Source organism: Heterocephalus glaber, unplaced genomic scaffold (assembly GCF_053883595.1).
Source record: "Heterocephalus glaber isolate CG9 unplaced genomic scaffold, H.glaber_assembly_v1.0 deba00001481, whole genome shotgun sequence".
Lineage (NCBI taxonomy): Eukaryota > Metazoa > Chordata > Mammalia > Rodentia > Bathyergidae > Heterocephalus > Heterocephalus glaber.
The window spans coordinates 33,280,376-33,292,723 of NW_028258317.1; the positions used below are offsets into that span (position 1 = coordinate 33,280,376).

General features: G+C 40.0%; 2 protein-coding genes across 3 annotated transcripts in view; one reads left to right on the forward strand and one right to left on the reverse strand.

Annotated features, from left to right (window-relative positions):
* Haus6 (HAUS augmin like complex subunit 6) overlaps nt 1-3,236 on the forward strand; it is a 43,433-nt gene extending 40,197 nt beyond the window's left edge. For both annotated transcript variants that reach the window (XM_013069753.3, XM_004838329.4), the window contains 2 exons: nt 57-1,103; nt 2,801-3,236. In XM_013069753.3, the coding sequence (XP_012925207.2) occupies nt 57-1,103; nt 2,801-2,853 (1,100 nt within the window). In that variant the 3' untranslated portion in view covers nt 2,854-3,236. The remainder of the gene's footprint in view (nt 1-56; nt 1,104-2,800) is intronic.
* Nucleotides 3,237-8,893: 5,657 nt separating this feature from the next.
* Nucleotides 8,894-10,499, reverse strand: Rraga (Ras related GTP binding A). The gene has a single exon (XM_004838328.4). The coding sequence runs from the start codon at nt 10,194-10,196 to the stop codon at nt 9,255-9,257; it is 942 nt and encodes a 313-aa protein (XP_004838385.1). The 5' UTR covers nt 10,197-10,499; the 3' UTR covers nt 8,894-9,254.
* Between the last annotated feature and the right edge of the window lie 1,849 nt (nt 10,500-12,348).

The following is a 12,348-nucleotide window of genomic DNA, read 5'->3' on the forward strand; positions in this document are numbered from 1 at the left end:
CATTCTCTGTTTTGGGAATATTAGTAAATTGTGGGTTATTTTCCTCCTTTAATTAGTAACTGAAATTAGGAGCTCATGGAGAAAGGCTATAGAAATGGAAGATGTCAGAAGTACAGAACCAGTTCACATGGATACTGATCATGGAGAAATATTGCCTGAATCCTTGCCTGTGTTGCACAATCGAGAATTTAGCATGGCCAGTTTTTTCTCGGATTTTGACCAGTCGTATTTGCCTGAAGAGAAAATTGTTTTGGACTGTCTGGAGGATGTGCCTCAGAAGCATGTGGTGACCAGTCATACAGGTAAACCTCCAACAGAAGATAAGTCAAATTTGTTAAATAAGAAAATAATATGTAAGCAAGATTTAGAATGTAAAACTTTACTGACCACGCTATCAGAAACCAGCCCAATAGAGGCATTCTCTCCTTCTGTACACAATAGGACCGATGTGATGATGGATAGGAGTAAAGATAAGTATATTAAAACATCGGACCACTCACAAACTTATAATGAAACTTCCATGCATAAAACTGTGTTATGGGACTCTTTTCCAACATTGAGTGGAATTAGTTCTAAGAGTCTTAATATGGATTTTGGCATATTACATGAAACTCTTCCAGAAGAAGTTGGTCACCTAAGTCTTAATAGCTCTAGTAGTTCTGAGACTAATTTTAAACTGGAATCAAATAGCTCTGTGCACAGTGGCTTTTTTCTGGATGATGTTATGGAAGAAAGACAGACTGCTCCAGAATCAGAGTTCAGTTTACAGGCTATTCACAATAGTTATGAGGCTCTAAAGAAATCTCTTTCCAAGACAAGGGGAGAATCTCACCTCTCTAACTTTGAAACACTTGAAAGACACAAACCAGAAGTAAGTCCTACATCCAGAAACTTGCAAGCAGACAATATGCTTCACTTTTTGGACACTGATGATTTGCTCATTGACTATGCAAAGGCATCTTTACGCATGTCCCTTGGTGAAAGAAAACGGTCCCTGTCACCATTAATTAAATTTTCTCCAGTGGAGCAAAAATTGAGGACCCCAGTACCGTGTAGCCTTGGAGAACCATGTAGTCTTGGAGAACTTCGGCCTAATTTAAAAGGTAAGATTTAACTAGGTATGTGCATATTTACCTGTTGAAGTTTTCTCTAAACCTTCATAAAAATAGTACACAGTGAATGCTGCATAATACTGGCTGTTAATGTGACAAAATGTGCTTTACATTATGCTTTTTTTTTTTTTGATACTGGGGATCAAACTCGGTCGGGTCCTTGCGCTTGCGCAGCAGATGGCGAAACCACTGAGCTAAATCCCCGGCCCTATGCTTTTTTTAAATGCCTTTATCTACAGTGAAAACCCTCACTATATGGGTACTTTCAGAATCTACTGATGTGTAGTTGTTTACAACTGGTTTGGAGCAGGGTGTAAAAAAGGTTTTTCTTTTTTGAAATTTACTGCTTTTGTAATATAAACCACTGACTAAATCTCATCGCAATGTTTATCTAATGGAAAATGACTTAAAAAGTTGTGAAACACTTTTAAATATCACTGTTGTAAGCTGGGTGTGGTGGCACATGCCTGTAATCCCAGCATTCAGGAGGCTGAGGCAGGCAGATCACCCTGAGTTTTGATTCTAGCCTGGACTGCATAATGAGTTCAAGGCCACCCTGCATTACAAAGTGAGACCCTGTCTCAAAAAAACAAAACAAAAATTATTGTTGTAGGGTCTGGGATTTAGTGCAGTGGCACTGCTCCTGCCTTGTAAGCACAAGGTCCTGAGTTTGATCCCGGTGCCGCCAAAAAAAAAAATCAAATCACTTTTGTAATGGTGTAATATATGAAGTTCCGTGGTGAATTTGGTGGTGGGAATGGGGAATAGAAACAAAACAAGGTTGCTTTAGTATTCTAGGGCTGTAACAAAGCACCCCAAACTGGGTGGCTTGAAATTTATTGTCTCTGGAGACATTAACTTCTAGAGGATAGAAGTCCAAAATTCTTGTGTTTTCTCCAAAGCCATTAGTGGAGGATCCTTCCTTATTTTCTCCCAGTGTTTGCTTACCCTAGGTGTTCCTTGACCTGTGGCATCATAACTCCAATCTTTGCCTGTCTTCACATGACTTTCTTCTCTTTTGTGCCTGTCTCCTTACAAGGAAACTAGTTATATTATAGGGCCTACCTTATTCCAATATGACCTTATTTATAGCTAACTATATCTGTAATGACTGTCTTTCCAATTAAGGCTATATTCTGAGTTACGAGGTTAGAATTTCAACAAACTTTTTTGAGGGACACAAATCAACCCATAATTATTAGTATTAGTAATTGAAGCCATATATTAGCTATATTGGATTAATTATAATTCTATTCACTTTGTGTGTTTGAAAATTTTCATCATAATGAGTTAATTGCTCTTATCAAGTGTTAGGACAGATTTAGAGTCAGTAATACACTCATTACATATCATTCAATTTTTTTGTTTGTTTTTTTTTGGTACTGGGGATCGAACTCGGGTCCTTGCGCTTGCGCAGTAGGCGGCAAAACCACTGAGCTAAATCATATATTTCATATATTTCAATTTACCTGTGATAAACACTGGCATTTTGAAAAGTATTCTAGGAAGAACCTGTTACTCTCTGGAGAAAGGTACTTCATTGAGAAAAATGGTAATTGTACCATAGTTTGAGTATTTCTATAAGTGTGAGCCTTTTCAAATTAAGGAATTTGCTTCTAATCGGAATCTTTATGTATATTTTTTTGTAATGTTTGCTTATCCCTTTCTTTTTTAAATCAATTTTACAGAAGAAATCTTGAATAAGAGCCTTGATGCAAAGGAATCTGACTCGACAAGCTGATGCAGTTCCTGGTTAATTTATCTATGATGCACTTAAATTGAAGCTGTGTTGCAGACTAGAAACTGATTTATAACTTAAATACATGTTGGAAGTGTAACACTATTTTTCAAAGATGTATTAAGATCCTAAATACCCTTTAGCCTCTTGTAATGCTTTTAAATAAGGAAAATATGTTTGGATTTTTTTCTTTTTTTTTTTGATTTTTTTCTTTGTAGAGATAGGAAGTTGAAATGTGAAGTCTTTGGAAAGCAAATGTCAAGTTATGGGATGCCATTTTGTTATCTTGAATAATCTTGTAAGCCTTAAGTAAATAAAAAAGTAGTTTAATTTGTTATAATTTTAGTTTATTACCATAAAGATGAGTTGCTTTTGATGTACTTTCACTAAGTGATGTTTTTGGGGGAGGACTAGGGTGCCATTTTTGGGAAAACAACTAGTTTCAATTTGTGGTACTTTACTGCTCAAACACCATTAAAGTTTTCAAGTGCCTACAGAAAGGTTTGAAAATATCTTGTGAGAACTGAATTTGGGTTTAAGTAACTTACAACATTTATAGTTGTTTGCCTCACTCTTTAGGCTCAGAAATGGGTTTGTCTCTGGTATGCAAATGAACAATATATGTCATCGCCTCTGTGAGCCAGGAGGAATGGAACAGGCACTGGAGGGTGATCACCTTCAGTGTCCTCTAGAGCTTCAATTTGTTGGTTTATGGTTCACCCCGTTTTTTATTTTTATTATTATTATTATTATTATTATTTTGGTTCCAGGGATCAAACTCAGGACCTTGTGCTTGTGAGGCAGGTGGCAGTGCCACTGACCTAATTCCCCGGCCCCTAGAGCTTCAGTTTGTAACCATTAAAATCTTGTTCTCTAACCCCTACGAGAGAAGTTGGAGGGAAGAATTTTGAAAGTAGATTGGCTTAATCATCTCTCTTCACTTGGACTGCCTTTCCTCTCTTTAAGTTGCTTGTTGTGTCCCAGTTTGAAAACCAGTCTTTTTGGGAGAAAAGGCAGAAGAAAACACATATAAAAGTAACTTCTTTGCAGTGGAAAAGAAAAGAAACAAAAAGCTTCTAAGGTTCTGTGTTAGTATTTTATCACTGTGGCAAAATACCTGAGAAAAACAAATTAGAGGAGGAAACACTTATTTTGGTTCATGATTTCAGAGGTTTCAGTCCATGGCAAGCTGGTTCCATTGCTGTGGGCCTGACGTGAGGCAGAACATCGTGGTAGAAGGGCATGATAGACCAAAGCTCCTCACTTTATGGCAGCCAGGAAGAAGAGAAAGGGGAAAAGTCAGAGAGGAAGGGGCTGGGGTCCAGATACAGTCCCCAAGGTCCTGCCCTTATGAGGCACTCCTTTCCATTAGGCCCCACCTTCTGTTTCTTTTATCCCTTAATGCCATCAGATTATGATCTCATCAGTGGATTAAGCCACTTGGTGAAGTTAGAGCCCTCATGATCCAGCCATTTCTCAAAAGCACATCAGCTGGCAACCAAGCCATATACATTTGGGGAACATTTCAAAGCTAAACCATAACAGATGCCATGTTCCTTTATTAATCAACACAAATTAAGGACTTTGCAGGTCTAATTGGTAAATCATTCTCTAGTCTGCTGTTTTTTTTTTGTTTTTTTTTTTGGTACCGGGGATCAAACTTGGGTCCTTGCGCTTGCGGGGTAGGTGTCAGAACCACTGAGCTAAGTTCCCAGCCCCTCTAGTCTGCTTTAAGAAAACTCAGTATCTATAAATCCTAAATAAGTATATTTTGGAGGAGGTAGGGCTATCATATTAGGATCTGCAAAGTGCCAGGGCTACTGCTAGATACTTCGTACATATAAATTCATTCTATTATTATAACTGTTAAGGCGGTACTTACGGTACAGTAAGTAAGTTTTCCTGAAGTCAGGAAACTTAAATGACTTGCTTTAGGGGAGTGTTGCTCAGTGGTAATGTTCCTGGGTTTGATGCCCAGTACTGGAGAAAGAAATCTATGAACACTGCATGTATAAAAATCACACTGAGGGCCAGGGATTTAGCTCAATGGTTTCGCTGCCTGCTGTGCAAGTGCAAGGACCTGAGTTCGATCCCTGGTACCAAAAAAAAAAAAAAAATCACAGTTTTACCTGTGATAGGCTGAAAGTCTGATGTTCTTTTTTGTTCTTCCTGTGCAGAACCATAAACAGTCTTAAGTCTGTTGCCCTTTTACAACCACTGATTCAGTTTGTTACTTTCCACCTCTTCGCTAGTCAGTATCTCCTGCACAGTTGCTTCTTTTTTTTGGTACTGGGAATCAAACTCAGGACCTTGCCCTTGCAAGACAGGTGCGGTGCCACTGAGCTAAATCCCTGGGCCTTGCACAGTTGCTTTTTAACCGTAAGGAACTGCTTTGACATGTCACTTCCTTGCTTAGAAACATCAATGGCTCATTGCTAATCTAGAAGAGTTCAAATACAAAGGAATATAAAATCTCTTCTGTTGATTTCCTCTATTTGCCCTCTTCCACTCTGATGTCCCAGTTTTTACTGATTTTTTTTTTTTTTTTTTTTTTTTTTTTTTTGAGACAGGGTCTCACTTTTGTAGTTCAGGCTGGCCTCAAACTTGTGGCAATCTTCCTGCCTCTGCTTCCTGAGTGCTGGCATTACAGGCATGTCCCACCACTCCTGGCCTCTGAAATGTTTAATTGAATACAGGTCTTTAGAAATCTTTTTTTTTTTGGTACCAGGGATCGAACTCAGGTCCTTGCGCTTGCGCAGCAGACGGCGAAACCACTGAGCTAAATCCCAGGCCCTAGAAATCTTGATTCACAATTCTGAAGTTTGAGTACCTTATTTTGCTCTTCAAGTTTGTCAAAAGTATATAACTCTAAGGGTCAGGAAAAAAAATTGCATTTCTACCTTGAAGTCTTAATTTGACCTTTTCCATATTCATGTGCCTATTCCCTGAAATCTAATTTTTCTTTTATTCATTTTGTATTTCATTAATTGCTTTCATTATTTTTTCATGGTTTTATCTGATTTCTTGTTATACTTATTTGCAGTACTGGGGTTGAACCCAGGGAGTGCTGAGCTATATCCTCAGGTTCCTCCCCACGTCCGCCCCCCCCCCCCTTTTATGGTACTGGGGATCAAACTCAGGTCCTTGTGCTTGCGAGGCAGGCGGCAGAACCACTGAGCTAAATCCCTGGCCCTCCCACCCCCTTTTGAGATAGGGAGGGCCTCACTACATAGCCCAGGCTGGCCTTGAATTAGTGATCTTCCTGGCTCAGGCTCCTGAGTGCTGAAATTACAGGCATGCACCACCATGCCTGGCCCCCAACCCTTTTCTTTTGAGACAAATTTTCACTAAATGGCCTTGAACTTGCAATCCTGCTTCAGCCTCAGGAGTAGCTGGGATTACAGATGTGCTCCATGTCTGGCCTGTTGTTACACCAGTTACATACATACACACATACCTATGTAGATATGTGTAGAGTATGTATATGCACCCACATGCATACATATACCCCAATACCACGTGTCATTAGTAAATATTTAGATATCAGAATTTTGTTTCCCCCTACACAATGGTAAAGAGGGCTTATGGGTATAGATATATTTTTTTCTCATCCATGTCAGATTACCTAGAAGGTACCCTGCTTTCACTGTAAGATTTAAAGGTGTATATGCTGACTTCTACATCAAGTAGATAACACCAACATGTCCTAATTATTATTTTCGTGATGCAGGGGATTGAACCCAGGGCCTCACAAATGCTGAACACATATTCTCAACAATGAGCTACACCCTTATCGCTATTTATTTTAAATGTTTAAGGGGGATAAACAGTAATGTTGAACATGAAAAATGTTATCAGGTAGAATAAGGAATAATGAGGTAGGATTAGGAATAATTCAAGTTACAGAAAAACATCTGGGGAGAATTTATAGAAAACAAAAATATTGACAGGTATTTTGAAATCTTTTCTTTGCCATTATGTTTCTTAGCCATAAATTATGATGAAGTCAGTACATTATCTACAGGAAAAACAGGAATTCTTGAGACCTTTATTAAGGTAAAGCAAACTCTAGCTGAGGATGTAGCTCAATGCTATAGCACCTGCTTAGCATGTTCAAGGCCCTGGGTTTAATCCTCAGTATCAAAAAAAACCCAACTAAAACCAAAAAAACCTCACAAAACAAACTGCATCTTTTCCCTTTTCTGAGTATACTAAACATAGGTGTTAAGGACACTTAAGTATTTATTAAAACAAAATTTCTCTTGGATAAAGTTCAGATAGTAGCTTTAAAGATCACCTTTTTCCTTGTGCACCGTGAATTGGCACCTTGTTTAAAACAGTTGCAAGTGCTGTAAAGACTATTTTAAATATTCTTGACATATTGTCTTGAGTAAATATTCAGTATTATACCATCTGTCTCTGGACTTTCCTACATCAGAAAGAACTGTACCTTGCAAGCCATAAAATGATCATACAAAGTTATAACAACTGATCAAAATAAATTTGAGAAGTTCAGGTAAGGGTATTTGTTGTTATTCCCATTTGAACTACTAGATTTGCCACATGCAGCATTTATAAAATTGTATCTATGCTATAAGTTTTTATCATCTGGAGATTGCCAGTGGCCATACTTAGATGATTTTTATACTTTACATCTTAAAAGCTTGCTCTTCATGGGTAGAGATCCTGTTATCACATATGGTGCTAGTGAGGATTTAATAAATGTTAAATTTGTAAGGCCTCAGAAACTCTACAGACTTACCATTTATATTTATTCTTTCTACAAAAATACTGCTTCATCTGTAAAACAAGTTGGTCAGAGGTCTCTTGGCTTTAAAATACTTAAGATTCACTTAAACCAACCTATAAAACAGCTATTACTAGAACTGGAATGGTACATCTTCGGTTTGTTTCCTAATTTCAGTTGTACCACATTGGCAATACCAAATTAGCTACCTCAGAATTGTTTCCTGAAAGTAGGTAATCTAAAATAATCTGTTCAGTGTCACCAATTTCCAGATTATATGAACGGGAAAGTGGTCTTGCCCAAAGTGAGCAAACACTGTTCCTTGAAAAGACTTATTTAACTTTCTGGGTTAACTTCTTCAGTTATGTGAAATTGGAATTATATGAGGAAATAATCTACATCTTAAAAAGTAGTATTTTTGATTAACTTTTCTTCAGTGGAAGGTATAGTGGGGTGTAGTGGTTAGGCGGGGGAGTTTAGTCAGATTCCCTTGATTTATCTATTACAACAGATAAAAGGATAAAGATAAATGCACACTAAGTACTTAAGAATACCTGGCTTTATTTATTTTTGAGACAGGCTCTCACTCTGTAGCCCAGGCTGGCCTCATACTTGCAGTTCTCCCACCTCAGCCTCCCCCAAGTGCTGGGATTAAAACATATACCACTACTCCTAGCTAATACCTGGCGCTTAGAAGGGCTCAAATACATATTTAAGTAGGGCCAGGCATAAGGATTGCTGCAAGTTTGAGGCCTGTCTGGGCTACTGACCATAGTGAGTTCAAGGCCAACCTGAACTAGTGTGACCCTGGCTCAAAACAACAAAAATTTAACCTGGACTTTACATGCAGTAATTTGGGGGAGGAATGTTTCACTAGGTGGTAATAACAGCTAACTACAGATTATATGCTAGGCGCCATTTTGAATGCTTTCTACGTTTTATTAGCTTAATCCTCCTAACATCCTATGAAGTAGTGGTATTTTTATTCACATTTCACAAATGAGGAAACAAGCTTGGTGAAATTAAGTATCAGAGGTAGTAAGTGAAAAGACCACAATACTAACTCAGTTCATGTGGTCTGGCTCTAGAGTCCATATTCAACTACTATGTGACAGCTGCTATCAAACCTCACTAAAATGATGGGGCTAAGTTTACAAAATCAAGTTGGTCAGTTAGCAATATTTGTGGGGAGTAAGAATCTTTGGAGTCACTTATTAAATGCCTTTAAATTATTTCAAATAAGACCATATTTTAAATTGCTAACAGTAAATGTTTATTAATGATTGAAACCAAGAATTTTGTGAATGCATTTTAATACCTTGTTGATAAAATAGTAACATTACATCTTTGCAATCTGATAATACAGAAGATATTGGTAAAGGCTTTGATGTGCATATCTATTATAACCAGGCAGTCAGAACACACACAAACCACCTACTTTAGTGTTACATCACAGCAACTTTTCAGAAAAGCCATCCTGAAGCTCTACTGGATAGCTGAGTAAATAGTGCCCAATATTTGGGGAATAGGAAGAAAGAAATTGAAGTAGTAAGCAGCACACACCTCGAAGCCCACTTCTAAGCACACGACATCATGAATATTAAAAACAAAGGATGCAAAAAAAAAAATTACTTTCGTAAAGAGCATTTGGCAATATTCAACGCATGAGCAGACTATGCTTGGGGCCATCCACTCTCTCCAGCTTCTCAAAGTGTTTCCTGGCATTGCGAATGTTGATCAGAGTAGCTGCAGAAGGAATGGATGGATCCGACATAACAACCATCACATACGTGTTTGATGTGAAGATGTCGATGAAAGCAGCGAAGTTAGAATTCCTAACTTCCATGCTCTGGAATGAAGCGGCCAATTTACTGCAGCTCAACTTGAACTGCTTAATGATGTTGCTGATCTTTTCAAAGCGGTGGACGTCACGCTGCTCTTTACACTGGTAATGAGAAATCACCAAGAACGTAGCTCTCTCAAACAGCAGAACTTCATCAGCCTCAATAATTTGAGCAAAATTCCTCAGGTTCATCTCCAGCTGCTGAACGTTGGGAATCAGCTGATAGACAATACTAGACCAGGCCTTGTAGAGTGTTTCATCCCAGATAGATGTTCGAAAACAGGCGCACTCCAGGGGGCGAGACAAACGCCTCAGGTCTTCCTCTCGCTCTTTAAAAATCAGGTCACGCTGATCCTCCTGAACCAGATCCATTTTGTGCACCAGGCAGAAGATTTTGGCATCAGGGGAGTTCTGGAGAATGGCCTCCAGACATGACTGGTAATAATGCATGTCCTTTTCCAGTTCGCGGCTCTCGACATCAAACACGTAAATCAAAACCTCGACATTACGGAAGATGTTGTCTCGCTGGCTGGTGAAGTAATTTTCCATAAAGGTGTCCTGACCGCCACAGTCCCACAGGTTCAGCACCAGGTTCCCAAGGAACCGGACGTGGGAGTGCTCCACGTCAATGGTGGCACCCAGACGCCTGGTGTCGCGAGCAATGTAGTTTGCAAAGATAATCGACCTCATACTGGTCTTCCCCGACCCGCTCTTCCCCATCAACAGCACCTTTTTCTTCATGGCTGTATTTGGCATCACCCGCTGAGGCCGCCGCGGACTGGGCCTGAGGGCGCGGCCTAACTGCAGCACCGAGGGAGGGCGCGGAGGGCTCTGCAGGCCGGGCCACGGTCCGCACAGCTGCGAAGTCGGGGAAGCCAAGAGCGCGAGTTCGGGGCCGGAGAGGCCGCGGCAGAGCAGCTCTTCCTCAGAAGAGAGCGCCCGGGAGAGCCAGCTGCCGCCGCTCTTAAGAAGCGCTAGCTCTGCACGGAGGCGAACTGCTACGTCTCCGCAGCCACCCACTACCGTGGTGATTTCGCGAGAACTCTCGGTCTCGCTGCCGCCCCCTTCCGGCGACGATCTCGCGAGAACTCAGCGCTCGGCAGTCACTACCTTCTGTTCTGAGACTGTACTGCTTTAAATGAAACCTAGTAGGGGCGACAGGAGAAATGAAATGAAAGGGAAACCCGAGAATTCGGGTGTTTTTTTCTGTTTAATGTGAGCGTACTGTTGGAAGGGGGTTGTCGAGAGAATGCTGCCCTCTCGTGGCCAGAAGCCCCACAACACCACTACTGCGCCCAACTCGTTTGAGCAAGGTGGGTCTGGCCGTGAAGTGGAGCAAAGGCCTGACTTCTTGGCCCACGTACGGAGGGCAGATGGAAACTGTACAGACGAAGAAAGAGACCGCGAGAGGCTAAATGACATCCCCACTCCCAGTTTGATTTTCTCGTAACGGCGAACTTGAGAATTCATAATCGGAATTCCAAAATAGTCGGGTTAGTGGTGCAGACCTGTACTCCCAGCACTCTGGGAAGCTCAGGTAGGAGGATCACAAGTTCTAGCCCACCAGGAGCTACTTAGCAACTTAGTGAGAACTTGTCTCAAAACAAAACAAGCAACAAAAATATTGTAGCTCAATCCCCAATACCTTAAAACAACCAAACCCCCAAAGCTTGAGGAAGGCATAATATGGAACACCATGCATTAGCTCCATCCTCACGGTAACCCTGTGAATAACTATATTCAAGTGAGGAAATAAAAGATCAAGCATCAAATTCGATTAATACTGTCTAACTGCAGAGTTGACTCCCCACCCCCCCCATATGATTCTGTTCTTGGTCTTCAGGTAGGTAAATGGATCGGTGTCATTCATATTATTCATTCAGAATAAATCAGCACTATCAGGATATTGAAGCCGCCTAAGTTAGGATGTTCCATGCCTATCTTAAAGCCCTTTTCAGGTTGTATAATATACTGTATAAATGCAGATACTCTATTGCATTCATTCAAAACGTATTTGAGTGCTTAGTATGTCTAGGGCACTGAGTTAATTTGTGCAAGAAGTTAAAAAATGGTCCCTGCTTTTAAAAATGAAAATAGGGTGAAATGTCATAATGCAAAATAGTATGTGGGAATCTCTCAGTATATTCAAACTCAGTTTCATCTCCTTGGGGACTTTTCTTCTGCAGCATTGGAATCTGCTGCATAGGTGCTCTCAAGTCTTCTCACCATCATTCTGGGGTTTCCCTTCTTCCATTCTTTTGAGTTAGGTATCCTTTTTCCTCTGTCCTATGTCATCTTCATTTTTGGCTAGTTATTTAGTGGAAGACACTTTCTAATAATTTTCTGATAAAAAAAGTATGAAGGCTCTCTGGGTATAGTGGCCTATGTCTAATCCCAGCACTCAGTAGGCTGAAGCAGAATGAATGGAGTTTGAAGCCAGCCTGGGCTACAAAGGGAATTCCATTCCACTTTGGAGCACGAGGTGAGACTTTGTCTCAAAAATAGATAAACAAAAAAAATGAAGGTAGTAAAAAATTTAAGACTTTGTATGTCTTGAAGATGTCTTTGTTTTTTACTCACACTTGACTGGAGATAATTTTTCCCCAGAGTCTTGGAGGCCTTGCTCTATTATATTTGTTTTTGTTTATGAAACTTATATGTACCATTCCTTCTTCTTTGTATTTGACCTATTTTTTTTTTCTGTCAAAAAGTTATTCTAGGGGCCGGGGATTTAGTTCCGTGGTTCTGGTCCCTGCCTTGCAAGTGCAAGGTCCGGAGTTCAATTCCCGGTACCAAAAAAAAAAGTTATTCTATTCTTTCATCATTTTTGGTGTCCTGAAACAATGTAACAGTGGCATAGCTAGGCCCCAGTGTTCATTGTGCTGGATCCTGCAATGTGTCTTTTAAT